We start from the raw sequence: 14,746 nt of genomic DNA, 5'->3' as shown, positions 1-14,746 counted from the left end.
TTATATTCTTGGAAACGTCAAACTGAATGATTTTAAAGGACTTCTCAGGTTCCAATAGACGAAAAGGAACTTTTCTGCTCCTCTAGTAAAATGTTTGAGCTCACCGATCTTGATCAGTGTCTTTGCGTTCTCCTCCTCCTCCTCCTCTTCCTCTCCCCAGTATGTTTTCACAGCAGCAGGCATCGCCGCAGTTCACCCAGCAGAGTAACAGCAACATGTACAACGGCAACGGCAACGGCATGAACCTCAACAACGTCTCCATGGCCAGCAACATGGCAACCAGCAGCATGAGCAGCATGGGCCAGATGGTCGGACAGATGAGTGTCACGTCCATGGCCTCAGGGCCCTCACCCGGCTTGCCCTCCATGGGGCAAGAACAGGTAAATACCGGGCCGATCCGGACACATTCATTCTCTCAATGGGGTAAAAATGAAGATGCTTTTGAAACTGGTGGAAGCTAAAATAACCTTTAATTTAATTTGAGAGAAATCATCGCTGTTTTAAGGCGTTTCACAGCATGGCCAGACCAATTTAGAGGTCGTGGAGAGGCCCAGTAATATCTTTACATTAGCCCTCTATAATATAAGTCAGACACTTTCAGACTTAGAGGTTAACAAACTGGACCCTTTAACAGTTTTACACAGTAATCGGGGGACCAAGAAAAACTAAAAGGCTCGTCTTTCTTTCTCCGCACTCCCGGCTGCCTATGTCTGCGTTTGTCTTATCGTAAGACCCTAAGTGTTTGGGTACACTTATTGAACAGGCGTGCTAGTGAATAATTTACTCAGTAGTTTACGTAACTCCTCTAGCTGGAGTTCTGATACTTCACTTGAACTTAGAGGACAATGATGTAATTAGCAGCGGGCACTTTAGAGCCAGACCATTTAGACTATATAGGCGGTACTGTATGATGTCTAAAGGCTGGCCTGTCTGGACTTCGGACACATCAGCTGGAAAACTTGACTCCTTACGGCACAGATCTGTCAAACCTCAAACTCTCTCTACACACAAACATAATACGATTTGATTTGGCCCGATGACAAGTCAGACTTTCATTTGCGTAACACCTGACCTCAGTCGCTCCATGAAATTTAGGTAAAAGTTCAAATTCACTTTGTCTACTCTCCATTTCTGGTGAGTATTTAATGTCAACCAAGTTAATCCTTCTTCCTTTGTCTCCCTGGTACTGTGAGCTTAGTATGTGAAATGCACTGTTGCTGCCCATGATGCTTTTAAGCCCAATAAAGGGCCATGAATATTTAACCAAGGTGCTGATGTTTGATTGTCTGCACTTCAGACTGTTGTAACGTACCAGTATATCTGTCACTTGATTTATCCTCCTTCCAGGATTATAGAAATATATTGGCACTTAGATTATTTCAATTATTTACCGTTCGGCCATTAGTGCAGGCTTTTGTTGATTTACGGACTTGTTTTAGGCTTCACGGTGTGTTCCGAGATGGTTTCTAATTGTTTATAGTGTTTTTGCACATGTGGCTGATTTACAAGTTTAAGTTCAAGTGCGCATGTTGAATTGTGTAATTTATTAATAACGAGCTGTGACCTGGATTTTTGTTTCTCTGCAGAAATACTGTTGACCCTCATGGAGTTGTTAACCTGAACCTCAGTGATCAGCTGGAGCAAGGAGCGCGTCGGCCCTTTAAAAATTGTACAAACATGTAACCAACCGACTGCCCCTTGAGCCAGCCAGGCCGTGCCCTGACCCCGTCTCCCCAGCCCAGGTTTGCCGTCTGTCCCAGCTGGGCCTCTTCGGCCGCCCCGGAGGAGCCCGGCCCCGAACAGACAACGGGAGATTGAGGAGGGCTGGGGAGGGATGGTGGATTCTCTGTCCAACATGCCTAACCCCTCCTGGAGGAGAGCCTTGTGATGAGCCAGTCTGTCTGCCTGTCCAGCTGCATTCACCGTAGTGTGACTTACTGTAGGCCTCCCGGTGGGGGACACTGACCTAAGGGGGGGGCAGCAGTGGGTGGGATCCCTTGTTCTGATGAATGTATTCCTCTCAGTGGACAGCGGCCATTTACAATCTCATCTCAAAAAAAAAAAAAATGACGTACACTGATTTTTTCTTTTCTCACACATTTGTGACATTTCCACATAGTTCCAAAATGGCAGCAAAGACTCCACGTTGTGTTCAAATCCATGGACGGAGCTCAAACACTTAGCCGGTTTTGCCTTTTTTTGCTGTTCTTTATTTTATTATTATTTTAGTTGTCGTTGTTGTTGTTGTTGTTTTTCTTGTCGTGAGAATTTAAGATGTAGAATGAAGATATGGTTGAAAAAACTGATCTTGAAAAAAACACTGCAGAAGAATGGTTTGAGTGGAAATGGTGATTTGTATGATTAGACTAATTTAGTCAAGAGGTTTATATAGTGTATTAAATTAAGTTTTATTTTTCTGTATAGATTCATTTTAATTATTGTAGATTCTTTATCCTAGTAGCAACAAGAAAAAAAGATTTCTAAAAGTGTGAAAGAGGCACTTTTTTTTATAATTTTAACAGTAATGGTTGTATTCTTTCTGAGAAGATTCTTCTATTAACCTGAATTATGGATTATACTTTGGTCCTGTAGTTTCAGAAGAAGATGTCAAAATCATATATGGTTTAAAAATGAATTACAGAGATTGTACATACCAATAAGTAAAACATTTTCTTTCCTATTTATTTTATTCCGTAGGGTTTTGGTTCCCCCGTCTGGTCACAAACTGCCTCTTGAAGCAGAGCAGGGGTTTTTTTGTTTCTTTTTGGGAAGTGGAGTGGGAGCCTTCACGTTCTGGTACGATGCAGACGGGTGCGAGTGGGAGGTCGGGGAGGAGTTGTAAGGGGGTGTGCTGTGTATACAGTGTACAGATTATCGCTTGCTTCTCTGCCTTTAGCATAGAACACCACAAAAAAAGAAAGAAAAAAAAAAAAGACAAATCCAACACAGCCATACAATAACTCAAAAAAAAATAAATAACAGAAGTGTGCTTTCTATGTTGTCTGGAGTGAAACATGCTTCATACAAGCTGCTAGGTGCAAACTGTTCTGGTGTGATGTAAACAAGCAATAACGATTACTTGAGAATCTCTTGGGGTTGTTTTTTTGTTTTTTGTTTTTTTTTGTAATTTTTGTACAGTTTCCTGAAAATAAAAAGGACACATTTTTGCTCCACGTTTGGATGCAGTATTAAACACAGTTTTTTATTGCAGTTTGTACCAAGAAAGTCTACATCATCCACACACAGCGTTCCTATTAGATTATGCAGCGTTGGCCGAGGCCTCCGGAGAGGGAAGTAAGTTTGTGGTCCCCTTGTTGACACACGCCCTCTCTGCCTCCAGCCACTCTTCTATAGCAGAGGTCAGAGTTAAGACTGCGCGCTTCATGAGCCCTGCTCTGACAAGACACTTAGCCATATTTTATGACCTCAGGCAGTTAGTTCAACTATAAAGTGTTCAGTAATGACATGCTATTCTTGTGCCCCAGTAGGGGTTTGGTTTAACCTTCACAAGATCGAAAGCAAGTCATCTTCTCTAACCTCAAAAAAAAAAAAAAAATTCCTCAAAAGAAAACTAAACTTTTTATAACTATTTTAACCCTGCAGGACAGACTTGGAGCAAGCCAAATAATCCTCACCTTTCAATTGGATTTCTGAATTCAACCAGCTTTTATTTTCATAGTGAGAGACGACCTGTTGTTAGCTTTGAGGCCCACTGAAAAAAAATGAAATTTATGATGTCACTTAACAGGGTCCTAATGTAGATGTTGCAACGTAAAACAGGAAGAGAGTCATTCTGAATGTATTGTCTTTAAAGGCCTAAGGATGTGACTGATGGTGTTTTATCTCAACATGTTGACAACGTGGTGTTGTACAGTCGCACCGCGCTCTTCTCAGCATTTAGATATAGGAAGTTGCCCGTTGTTGCTTCTTTTTTTTTGCTTCTTGTGTATATGGAATTTGAAGCTGTAGCAACAAGTCAACTTTGGGACAAAAAGTCTGCATTAATGTTTTGGTTTGTCATCATTGCAGATGTCCTGCAGTTGTCTTGCTGTGCAGGAGATCACACTTTGTTTTGATAAATGCTGTTTTGATTGTGCAGAACAAGCCTTTTTGAGCCATTTTAAAAGGATGATCCACAGCCCTTTGCAAATTTCCAAAGATTGTCAAGATTTTGAAAAAGCCATGTGGTAGCAATGCATTTTTTAGCATTTATAATGAGGACAGGTGCAAATAAATGCCCCTTACAAATATCCAGGCTTTGGACCCACTAAACGAAAAAATATTTTTCTTTTCTCTTTAACTTATTTTAAGTTTTGAAGAACTTTAAATGCCCTTTTGTATTGTCTGCCAATTTCTTAGAGCTAAGATGCAACCTTGAAATGCTAAAAACCCTAGCATAATGCCTTAGATTTCGTCCGTTCTCGTTCTTGTACATTACACCGCTGTCTGTATAAATTTGTATAATGACTTGTGTACAATATTGAATGGGTGCATCATCGCTCGGTCACAGTTGAACTGTCCCTCATCATTGCTCTCTGTTTCTGTGTTGGGTTGAAGACTCTGTTATTTCATTTCCCCCCCTCCCTCACTGTTTGTATGGAAAAGATGATACATAGGGATATTGAAGCAATATGTAATATACTATATGGACTTTCTGAAGAAAGCTTACTGTTGTGTTTTCTCCCCCTCCCCAGATATTTTTTTTCTGCATTGTTCACAGGAATCACACTGTATACCTGCATCCACCTTTGTACCCCTAGTGTGTGTGAGCGTTTTATGCAAAATTAGATATACAAGAGAAGTTAAAACCACAGTTATGCAAGTTGTGAACTAATATGGCTTCGCTGATGCTATTTGCCTTGTAAATAAAGAATTCTGTTATTGCAGTATTTAATCGCGTGACTTTTATTTCATGTGATTGACAAAAAAGTATTTATTAAAATATTTTATTTATATTTAAAAATATATTTTTAATATAATATATTTTTTATATTTTTAAATATTTTATATATATTTTTTTTTTAAATGCATTGTATTTAAAAAACATAAAAAAATGAATGAATAAGTAATATGTTTAGCTCTATGGACTAAAACGGCTTGAAACAACAATGTAAAAAAGTATAGAAATAGCTTAAATAATGCTGACTACTCGAAAATTGTTTTGGGTTCCTGCTTCAGTGTCATTTAACGCAAATATTCCAAAAATTAATGATTTAAATACATTAATAAGTTGATTTATTTGATGTTTTATTGGGACAAGCATGCACCAATTTTGCTTGCAATACCTTTCTATAACTGAGCCTTTATACAAATACAAAACTCAACAAGAAAATACATTCAAAGTAGCTCAAAACACCAAAGTATTGATAGAGATTCGTTTCAATTTTACGCATTTTCTTAATGAATTTTGGTGCAGTGAGAGAGAGATGAAGCAGATAAATGCCTCTTTTCTCTCTTCCTAATTCACCACATCCAAGTCATAACAACACACATCTCTACTCCACAGGAGGTCCTCCAGATACCATCTTATCCAATGTGTGTGTGTGTGTTTGTGTGTTGGGGTGGGGGTCCTCATATGGAAATGTTTGGGAACCTCATTGTAGCAGAGACTGGATGCTGTGGAGAAGTTACCAGGAGTGGGTTGTCCCTGAGAGAAAATCTCCCTCTGGGGGCATTGAGATGCATGAGGTCGAGCTGATTCCTGACCAATAGGAAGAAGGTGCTTGGGAGCATCTTAAGCAGATCACTGAGTACAGTATAGATGCCCTCAGATGACCACAGACACACCACCAGAAAGACACAGAGAGAAAGGTTCACTCTGAAGTTTAGACCTGCTGCACAATTTGGAGACTTTTTGTTTGATTTTATACACAGAAGGTTGTTAAAACTGAAGCCTGTGGACATGAGAGACAACTTCACTGTGAAACATCTCTAATATTTAACAAGGTAAGCTGCTTTTTCTTATTTATTTAACATTGCTGCACCTTTTATATAGGAAATACAGTCTCACTGAAGTGACCCTTTCTTTAAAATGACTACAGTTAAAATAGTTTTTTCATAGGTTTGAAATTACACACAAAGCATGGCACATTTCTTTATTTCTTTTCTGTTAAATTCCAAATTCTTATTTGTTTTTTCTTGAGTCTAATAATTTCCTTTATTGCTCCAACATTTCCTCTGCTGATGTCTTGTTTTTTTTTGCAATGACAGTAATTGTAAAGTCCATAAAAAGCTCCATTAATGTTGACCTCTGCTCCGGCCGACTGTTCTTTAATGAGTGTCATGACCCTGGTTTGTCTCTCTATTTACTGGCTGATTGGTAAACGGTTCCTAAAAAAAAAAAAAGAGCACACACCTTATTCCAGCCGGTCATTTGACCATCTGATGTGCGTCTGATTTTGTGTCCTCTCAGCTGGAAATATTGCAAAGTCGGCTGTCCAATTTCACTGTGGACTGCTTTTACTTATTACGCAATAGGTTTGTTCAATATTTACATCTGCAGTATAGGCCATATTTGGGTATAAAAAAAAGGGAAATTCTAGATATGTTTTATAAATTGTAGATTTATTAATTGAGGAAAAATGTCACTTTTTTTCTATCTTAATTTCCTGTCAGGAAATGTTATATATTTCACTCGAGGGTTATCCAATTTACTAAGATCATTATTTTTAGCTCTATTTTGTTAAATTAGTTAAATTGTTAAGATAAGATAAGATGAACCTGTATTAATCCCTGGAGGGAAATTCAAGTGTCAAAGCAGCAACATCAGCAAACAGAGTGAAACACAGGAGAGGTAAAGGTATACAAAAATTAAAAAAACAATAATAGAGATGTAAAAGATACAGGGCGAATGGGTGAACATAGTTTGGGCAGTCCGTCAATAAATAAATGTAGTATGTGCAATAAATAAATGTAATATGTGCATATGTGCAGTCTATAGAGTTAGAGTAAATACTTACTCAAATTTAATAATCAATTCAGGTGTGGTCAACCTCTCCTGAAGTTTCCTTTTTTAGATTTCTTGCATTAAACTTTTATAACTCACCCTCTTCCTCTCCCACCCTCCTCTTCCTCCTCTTCTCTCCATCACTGAAGGAAGGATTTCCATTTGACCCTTTGCTTGTCCTCCGTGCGGTCATGTCGGTGTCCCTGTCCAGCATCCCTGTAGTGCTGAAGGACAACAAGAGCTGCTACCACCACCACCACCACCACCAGGCCGGCATGCTGAAGGGCAACCCGGCTAGAGGAGGCTTCTACCAGACCCCTTTACCCAACTACATGGACTTCTTCATCCCGCGGACTCACAACCTCCTCCACCCGCTCAAGTCCCTCGGTCGCCTGGTGTCAGACCCCCATCATCATGCCTCTCTGCCTCTCAGCCTGCACGGTGGAGCTCCTGCGTTCCAGCAGCACACCTCCGTCCACATGTTGAGCGCCTCCTCCGGCTACCAGATCCAGATGTTGCCCGGACACCACCAGCTGTTCTCCAAACCGGAGGAGCTAGCCGCGGTGGTGACGGAGCACGCAGCCGGTCCTCTGTCCTCTGACTTCAGCAGCCCGGCCTCTTGTGAGTCTTCTTCCGGCTCTTCACCGCCTAAAGACGGTCGTTTACGCATCCGGAGAGCGGAGGAGCTGACGCCGGACAAAACGCGCACTTCTTATAACTTTAGCGAGGATGACTTGTTCATGGTGCTGTACGGTTACTCCGGCAGCCAGGAGCGCACAGTGGGCCACGCTATATCAGGACTGAACCTGCCAGACAAGACAGGTGAGATTTCTGATTATTACGCATATTTACGCATACTTTGACCTTGGTTTTTACTAGTATCCTGCAAGCACAAAATCTAGAGAAATGTCCAAAAAAGTAAGCAAAAATCTCCAAAAACATCTGGACATCTGTCAGTTGACTATAGGTGTGATATTGCTTATCATTTTTAACAAATAATTGTATTCAGTTAGTCATCACTCTGGAACAGTCTCCCATCAGCAGCATCAGATCAGCAGACTCGGTCACAACTTTTAAATCCCGTTTTAAAACCCACTTTTATAAAATGGCTTTTCAATCAGCTGAATTATAGTCTTTTGTATGCTTGTGTGCTGATGTGTATATATGTGCATATGTTACTGAATGAATATGTATATGCTTGTTTCTTTATTTTCCCATTCTATTGTTTTTTTATTTAATTATTTATGTTTCAGTGTATTCTGTTGTACATTATGTGAATTTCCTTGGAAAGCACTTTGTGCTTGAAAAGTGCTCTACAAATAATTATTATTATTATTATCAATATCTGCTTAAATTCCCCCAGAAATTGGATTATTAACGAACCACATGAATGTTGCTCATTTGTGTTTGTTTTTCTTTCCCAGTTTCTGACTCTCACATTCTCCCCCTGGACAAGGAGACACTTGACCTTCCAGAGGGTAAGATAGACCTGCCAACTTTCTTTCCACAAATCTGTGTATTACCCTCAACTCGTGATGGCACTTCTGTTATTTGACACTGTTTTGTCGTCCCCGTGTTGCAGGGTTAACCATCGTCCAGGCAGCTTGGGGAAACGTGTCCCACTGTGGAGTTTTCACAGACAAGAGCAGCATCCCTAAAGGGACGCGCTTCGGACCTTTCCCTGGAAAACTGGTCAACACCAGCGAGATCAAAACATACGACGACAACACTCTGATGTGGGAGGTAATGTGCTGTTCCAAAAAGATCCAATTAATCTGATCGTTTTAACTCTTTTTTTTTTAATATATATATATATATATATATATACTTTATGTTTTCCCTTTTTTCAAGGCTGTTTTCATATATGCAATTTGTAATTACAACAGTCTATAAACAAACTTTTAAGTAGATGAGCTTAGAGACAAACCCATCAAGTACACTAGAGAAAAACAACCTCAACATTCAAAACCGAAACAAAACCAAGAAAAGAAATAACAATAATAATAATGACAGAATAGAGTTTAAAAAAAACAATAATAATACAAAAATACGAGAGTAATAATAAATGAAATCAACAAATAACAATAACAAATAACTCTTATCTAATGCACACAAAAAACACTTTTTTTTTCTTTTTTTTTCTTCCTCCAGGTGTTTGAACACGGCCGGTTGAGTCATTTTGTTGATGGCAGAGGAGGATCAGGAAACTGGATGTCTTTAGTGAAGTGTGCTCGTTTCCCAGAGGAGCAGAACCTGATTGCTGTGCAGGTCCAGGGTCAGATCTTCTATGAGGCCTGCAAAGAGATCCGGCCAGGCCAGGAGCTGCTGGTGTGGTATGGAGACTGCTACATGCAGTTCCTGGGCATCCCTCTCACCTTGAAAGACTCCAGAGAGGACGGCAGTGTGCAGGTTCCTCCAGCTGAAGGTCAGAATATAAACCTTTGAACACTGTTAAGAATTTCCCAGTAAAATAACAGTAAAGAACTGGCAGCAGGGTTGCCTTTATGTTACTGTAAAATTAACATTATCATACTGTTGCTGAAATTTACAGCTTTGTACTGTCAATGAAAAATACAGTTTGAACTGTTTTTTTTATTATTCATTTCACAGTATTTTACAGTTAATTTACTGTTTAAAGATACATTATATAGCTGTTTTTCACCTTTCTTTTACATTATCTTACTGATTTGTTTTAATGCACTATCTATTTTTTACCTACATTTTAATAAACATAATTTTTTTGCCTAGATGAATAGACTTAGCAGGTTACAGAAATAGAAATAGTCACACTAAATTAAAAGCACTTGTTAGGAAAAAGGCTATAATAGACTTGTTGACACTTTTCCCAAAATATCTGTCTATAGCTGGCTACAAGCACAGAATACAAACCATAACAATATGTGAGTGAAGAACAGAGCTAATTCACTGATTTTACAATCATGTACAATGTACAAGCCTCACATGTGCCGATCAGGTCCCAGAATTAAAGAAATACTGCATGAAACTGTTACTGATGATACTTTAGGCAGTAAAGTGCTGTTTTTTAAGAATGCATTATAGTTCAGTTAAAAAACTGCCTATGAGAGTAATTTAACAGGTTTTCTTTTGTATTAACAGTAAAGCACTGTTTTTTAGCAATAACAGGTTAATACTGTTGAAATCCTGCTGTAAATTAACAGCAATTGTTTACAGTGAACCTCTTTAAAATCATCTTTGGTTATAGTTTTTAACAGATTTGTTTCTATGTTTTCTCCAGATTCTGATGAGGGTTTCAAGTGTGACAGATGTGGGAAGGTGTTTGCCTACAAGTACTACAGAGACAAGCACCTGAAGTACACGCGCTGCGTGGACCAGGGCGACCGGAAGTTCCCCTGTCACCTCTGCAGCAGGTCCTTCGAGAAGAGAGACAGACTGAGGATCCACATTTTGCACGTGCACGAGAAACACAGGCCTCACAAGGTATATACTGGAGAGACAGTGCGTGTGCGCGTGCGTGACTGTTTTAAGTGCATGTATACCATACTGCAGAGCCATTACAGCATTGCATGTAAAAGTCGATCATGCAAAAAAGTTGATGTGGTGCTGAAAGAACAGCTCCCTGCAGGATGCTTCACATTTTTATTAGGCTTCTTAAAAAAGGCCTTTAACCATATAGCATAAAGCATCAAAATTAAACAATATCAACAAAATATGTTATTTAAAAAAACATTATTATACATAATATTATTATTTTTGCCTTTCTAAAGAACACAACAATTGTGGATAAACTCCTCCACAGAAAAAAAAGTGAATTATCTTCCAAAAAGATGTGGCAAATTTAAATGACTAAATTAACTTTTACTCATACTGATGTGTTATTTTTGTCTGATCTGATCTGCAGTGTTCAGTGTGCGGAAAGAGTTTCTCTCAGTCGTCCAGTCTCAACAAACACATGCGTGTTCACTCTGGAGAAAGACCATACAAGTGTGTCTACTGCAATAAGGTAAGAAGCCTTTTTTATGTTTTCCTTTTCCAATGCTGCTATATTAGATATACATTAGATTATGCCACAATTATCAGAAGTAGGTTATGTAATGAATACCCTTTTTAAACTGGAATGTCTTCAAATATTCAGTAAAATTAGAATTTGTTTAATTGTAGAAATAAAAAATAAAAGTTACATTGTTGATACTGAACAGAAGTATTAGAGTTTTTATTTTCCATAATAACATGTTTTTAGTTCCTCCTCACAACCTTTTTATTTTTATTTTTTTGCACAAATTAAGACTAAACAAACATAAAAAATAAATAATATACAGTGTAGGAAGAGGCAAAAAAACCCACTAGGCTTATTTGAAGATTAATATATAGAAATAATATGACTACATAATAGTAGTCTAGTAGGCCTTCTTGTCCTCCTCTTCCTCACTCCTCCTCTTCTTCTTCGCATCTTGGATCCCTTTAGTGCTCTCTCCTCGTTTCATGGTGCGTTTGGCTCGAGCCCTCCTCATCATTGTGTCTCGCGCCGGGCACGCTCCACGGAGACACTTCCACGCTAATTATCGCCAGATGTACACCCACCCTTTTGTCTGCCGAGATTATACTTTAAATTTACGGCCCTGGAATGAGCAGAAGTCTTTTCTGTCCTTTCTTCATGAATATCCTCCCTCTTTTTTATGCACCCGGAGAAGGTTTTTGTTTAACCTCCTTTTCTCCTGATCTGGACTACTTAGAAGCAATACCCCACGAGACCAGATGTTTACAGGGGTTTTATAAGAGCTATAAAGGCTTTCATTCAAAATTAAGATGAGAAAACAGAAATTAAAAAGGTTGGACTCATTTTCTTTTTATTAATAATTGTTACATAAAGTCATTAAACGGTGACTCTTAAAGCCAAATTATCAAAGATTCAATAAATTGCTTAATTTAATAGGAATAGATAGAAATACAGGTGTACTTATTTAATAATTAATGTCCAACATGTGCAATATTACTTATTTTTCTGTTTGTTAGCTTACTTTACCTTTTTTATTTTACTTATCTTATCTTATTTACTCATTTCACTAAATGTATCTTACTTAATTGTTATTCTATTGGGCACTGGTGCTAGAAATAGTACTTTTTTATTTTATACACTTGAACTTGTTGTAATTTTGTTGTATTTTTTAGCAATCTCTAGCACAAGAATTTCCCTTAGGATTAACAAAGTTCTATCTTAGCTTATCTTATTTTATTGTACTTGGAAAGCTAAAAAAAAAAAAAAAGACCAGGGCTGGGCTTATCTATTTGATTTAAAGAATGAAATGTCACAAACATGAACAAAAAGGCTTCTTTATAAAAATTCAACTTCTGTAGGTCTGCCTTTAGGTTTTGGCAAAAAAAAAAACTACAACTTCTTTAGGTTTCGGCAATAAAATTACAACTTCTTTAGGTTTCGGCATTAAAACTACAATTTAGACAGGTGTACTTGGACAACTAAAAAAAGACCAAGGCAGGGCTTATCTATTTAATAAAGTGTTTTAACATTTTACATGCAGAAATGTGTTCACCCTGCCATCATTGCTGTCAAGAATTGTGAATTTAACATACCAAAAAACAACAACAAAAACCCTCCTCACCTTGTGTTTTGCTCCTCCAGGCCTTCACTGCCTCCAGCATCCTGCGGACACACATCCGCCAGCACTCCGGAGAGCGGCCCTTCAAGTGTAAGCACTGCGGGAAGGCCTTCGCCTCGCACGCCGCCCACGACAGCCACGTCCGGCGGACCCACGCCAAGGACAAGCCCTTACCATGCGACCTGTGTGGAGCTACTTTTCAAACTGAACAGGAATTTAAATATCACATGACAAATCACAAAAGTAAGACTTTTTTTCCTCTAATGGACCACTATTAAATTTCGCATTATTATTATTATTATTATTATTATTATTATTATTATTATTATCATTATTATTATTATTAGGCTATTATTATTAGTGTCTTTTTACCTTCTATTTTGTGGATATAGTTCGAAATTGGTTATCTAATATGATATAAGAAATACATTAAAAAGTAATTTTAACAATCGAATATTACATAATAGGGATATAATATTAGGGCATATAAATAATAATAATAATAATAATAATAATAATAATAATTATTATTATTATTATTATTATTATTATTATTATTAGGCTATTATTATTAGTGTCTTTTTCCCTTCTATTTTGTGGATATAGTTCGAAGTTGGGTATCTAATGTGATATAAGAAATACATTAAAAAATAATTTTAACAAACAAATATTACATAAGAGGGATAGAATATTAGGTCATAATAAGGTAAATCCGAAATGAATATATTATTGCCATAAATGTGAGACTTTTGTCTTCAAATGGCAGCATATGATATGTGTATAAATGAGTTATTTTTAAAAAGAAAATGCAGTTAGTTACAGGCTATGGTTTTGGTGTCTTGGTATATAACTAATAAGCAGATTTTTGTCTGAATACATATTTTAGGCTGCAAAAGGAAAATGTTGGTTGAACTTGTTATTTTATTGAGTTGTTTTCTCTTCTTTGCAGACTCCAGGCAAATCTTGGACAGCACAGTTGTTCCGCCTTCTTCAGGTTTACAGGAGGACTCCGTGTTTCCAGTGAAGGACAATCCAAAAATACAGAAGAACGCCGGACAAAACTTTCCATACTCCGGGTTAACAGTTTTAAATCCAGAATATCGGCCCTGGAACTAATCTAGTCTGAGCTAGACTCAGTAAATCATGACAAAGAGAACCACTCTAACTGTGTGTAATAATATCACAAAAAGACAACATCTATACAGGAACATTGTGGTAATGTCATGAGAGATACATAATACATAAGGTAGGATCTGGTGGTTTTTCTTTATGTAAATGCTGCTTAAGGGGAAAAAGATGTTGTTCCATAATAATAGGCCTATTTAAATAGGCTCATCATAATTTAAATGTAAGTGTAAATCTATTTATAATATGTTAAAATATGTTGTCTGTTGTTTTGTGGCTTAAAGCTTTCACTCTGCAATTGTTTTGTGATTTATTATTATTATTATTATTATTATTAGGCCTACGTTTCTTGCATCGACAAAACGCTTGAAAAGCAAAGCTATTTTTTTCTATCATTGAGCCTATTTGTGTATAAAATCAATGTTATTCCTTCTCTTAATTTATAATGTCTGATAATATTTTTTACTGTAATGTAATAAGGCTGCAAAAGCAATCGAAAGTGTCCTCGTTTGTTCTCTATGAACTTCCGCTTTTTCATGATTAACGAATAAAAAACTCAGCGCATGGAAACGAGATTGTTTGTTTTGATTTATGTCAGAATTGAGAATGAAATAAATTGGTTAAAAATAATTAATTACGGCACAAACTTTCCCTTCGGGCTACATTTTAGTGTCTATAATATTTACAAAATCTTCGTACATGCAGTTATATTTTTGTGTGAAAGACTGAATGATTTTTGTCAGAAAGGTGACAAACAATAAGATATTATATATATACAATTACATGTTGTTACACCAGTTATGATATTAATTATTTATTTATTTATAATGTTGATGTCATCTCTCCAAACGTGTTGTGCATCAGTCTTGTTAAATAATTCAGATAACGCTCCACGGATTGGTGTCTTAGTTAACATTTTGCAGAGACAATTGCATCTACATTAAACCTGTGCATTTATCACTATATGCATCAGTCCAGTCAGAGCAAGTGTCCTTCTCCATGCATCCACTGTCTGGTGTGTTTTTATGGAGCCACGTGATGGATTGGAGACTGCACGCTCTCACAGTAAAAAAAAATAAAA

At 37.4% G+C, this 14,746-nt stretch overlaps 2 protein-coding genes across 5 annotated transcripts in view; both read left to right on the top strand.

Annotated features, from left to right (window-relative positions):
- ncoa2 (nuclear receptor coactivator 2) overlaps nt 1-2,939 on the top strand; it is a 69,033-nt gene extending 66,094 nt beyond the window's left edge. For all 4 annotated transcript variants that reach the window (XM_074622469.1, XM_074622466.1, XM_074622468.1 and 1 more), the window contains 2 exons: nt 161-380; nt 1,587-2,939. In XM_074622469.1, the coding sequence (XP_074478570.1) occupies nt 161-380; nt 1,587-1,598 (232 nt within the window). In that variant the 3' untranslated portion in view covers nt 1,599-2,939. The remainder of the gene's footprint in view (nt 1-160; nt 381-1,586) is intronic.
- Nucleotides 2,940-5,781: 2,842 nt separating this feature from the next.
- On the top strand, nt 5,782-14,198 carry prdm14 (PR domain containing 14). The gene is made up of 9 exons (XM_074622108.1): nt 5,782-5,946; nt 7,096-7,768; nt 8,371-8,424; nt 8,529-8,689; nt 9,098-9,371; nt 10,203-10,405; nt 10,827-10,928; nt 12,564-12,783; nt 13,490-14,198. The coding sequence occupies exons 2-9, from the start codon at nt 7,138-7,140 to the stop codon at nt 13,654-13,656; spliced, it is 1,812 nt and encodes a 603-aa protein (XP_074478209.1). The 5' UTR covers nt 5,782-5,946; nt 7,096-7,137; the 3' UTR covers nt 13,657-14,198.
- Nucleotides 14,199-14,746: the final 548 nt, after the last annotated feature.

Source organism: Sebastes fasciatus, chromosome 21 (assembly GCF_043250625.1).
Source record: "Sebastes fasciatus isolate fSebFas1 chromosome 21, fSebFas1.pri, whole genome shotgun sequence".
NCBI lineage: Eukaryota > Metazoa > Chordata > Actinopteri > Perciformes > Sebastidae > Sebastes > Sebastes fasciatus.
This window is presented reverse-complemented; position numbering and strand designations above follow the sequence as displayed.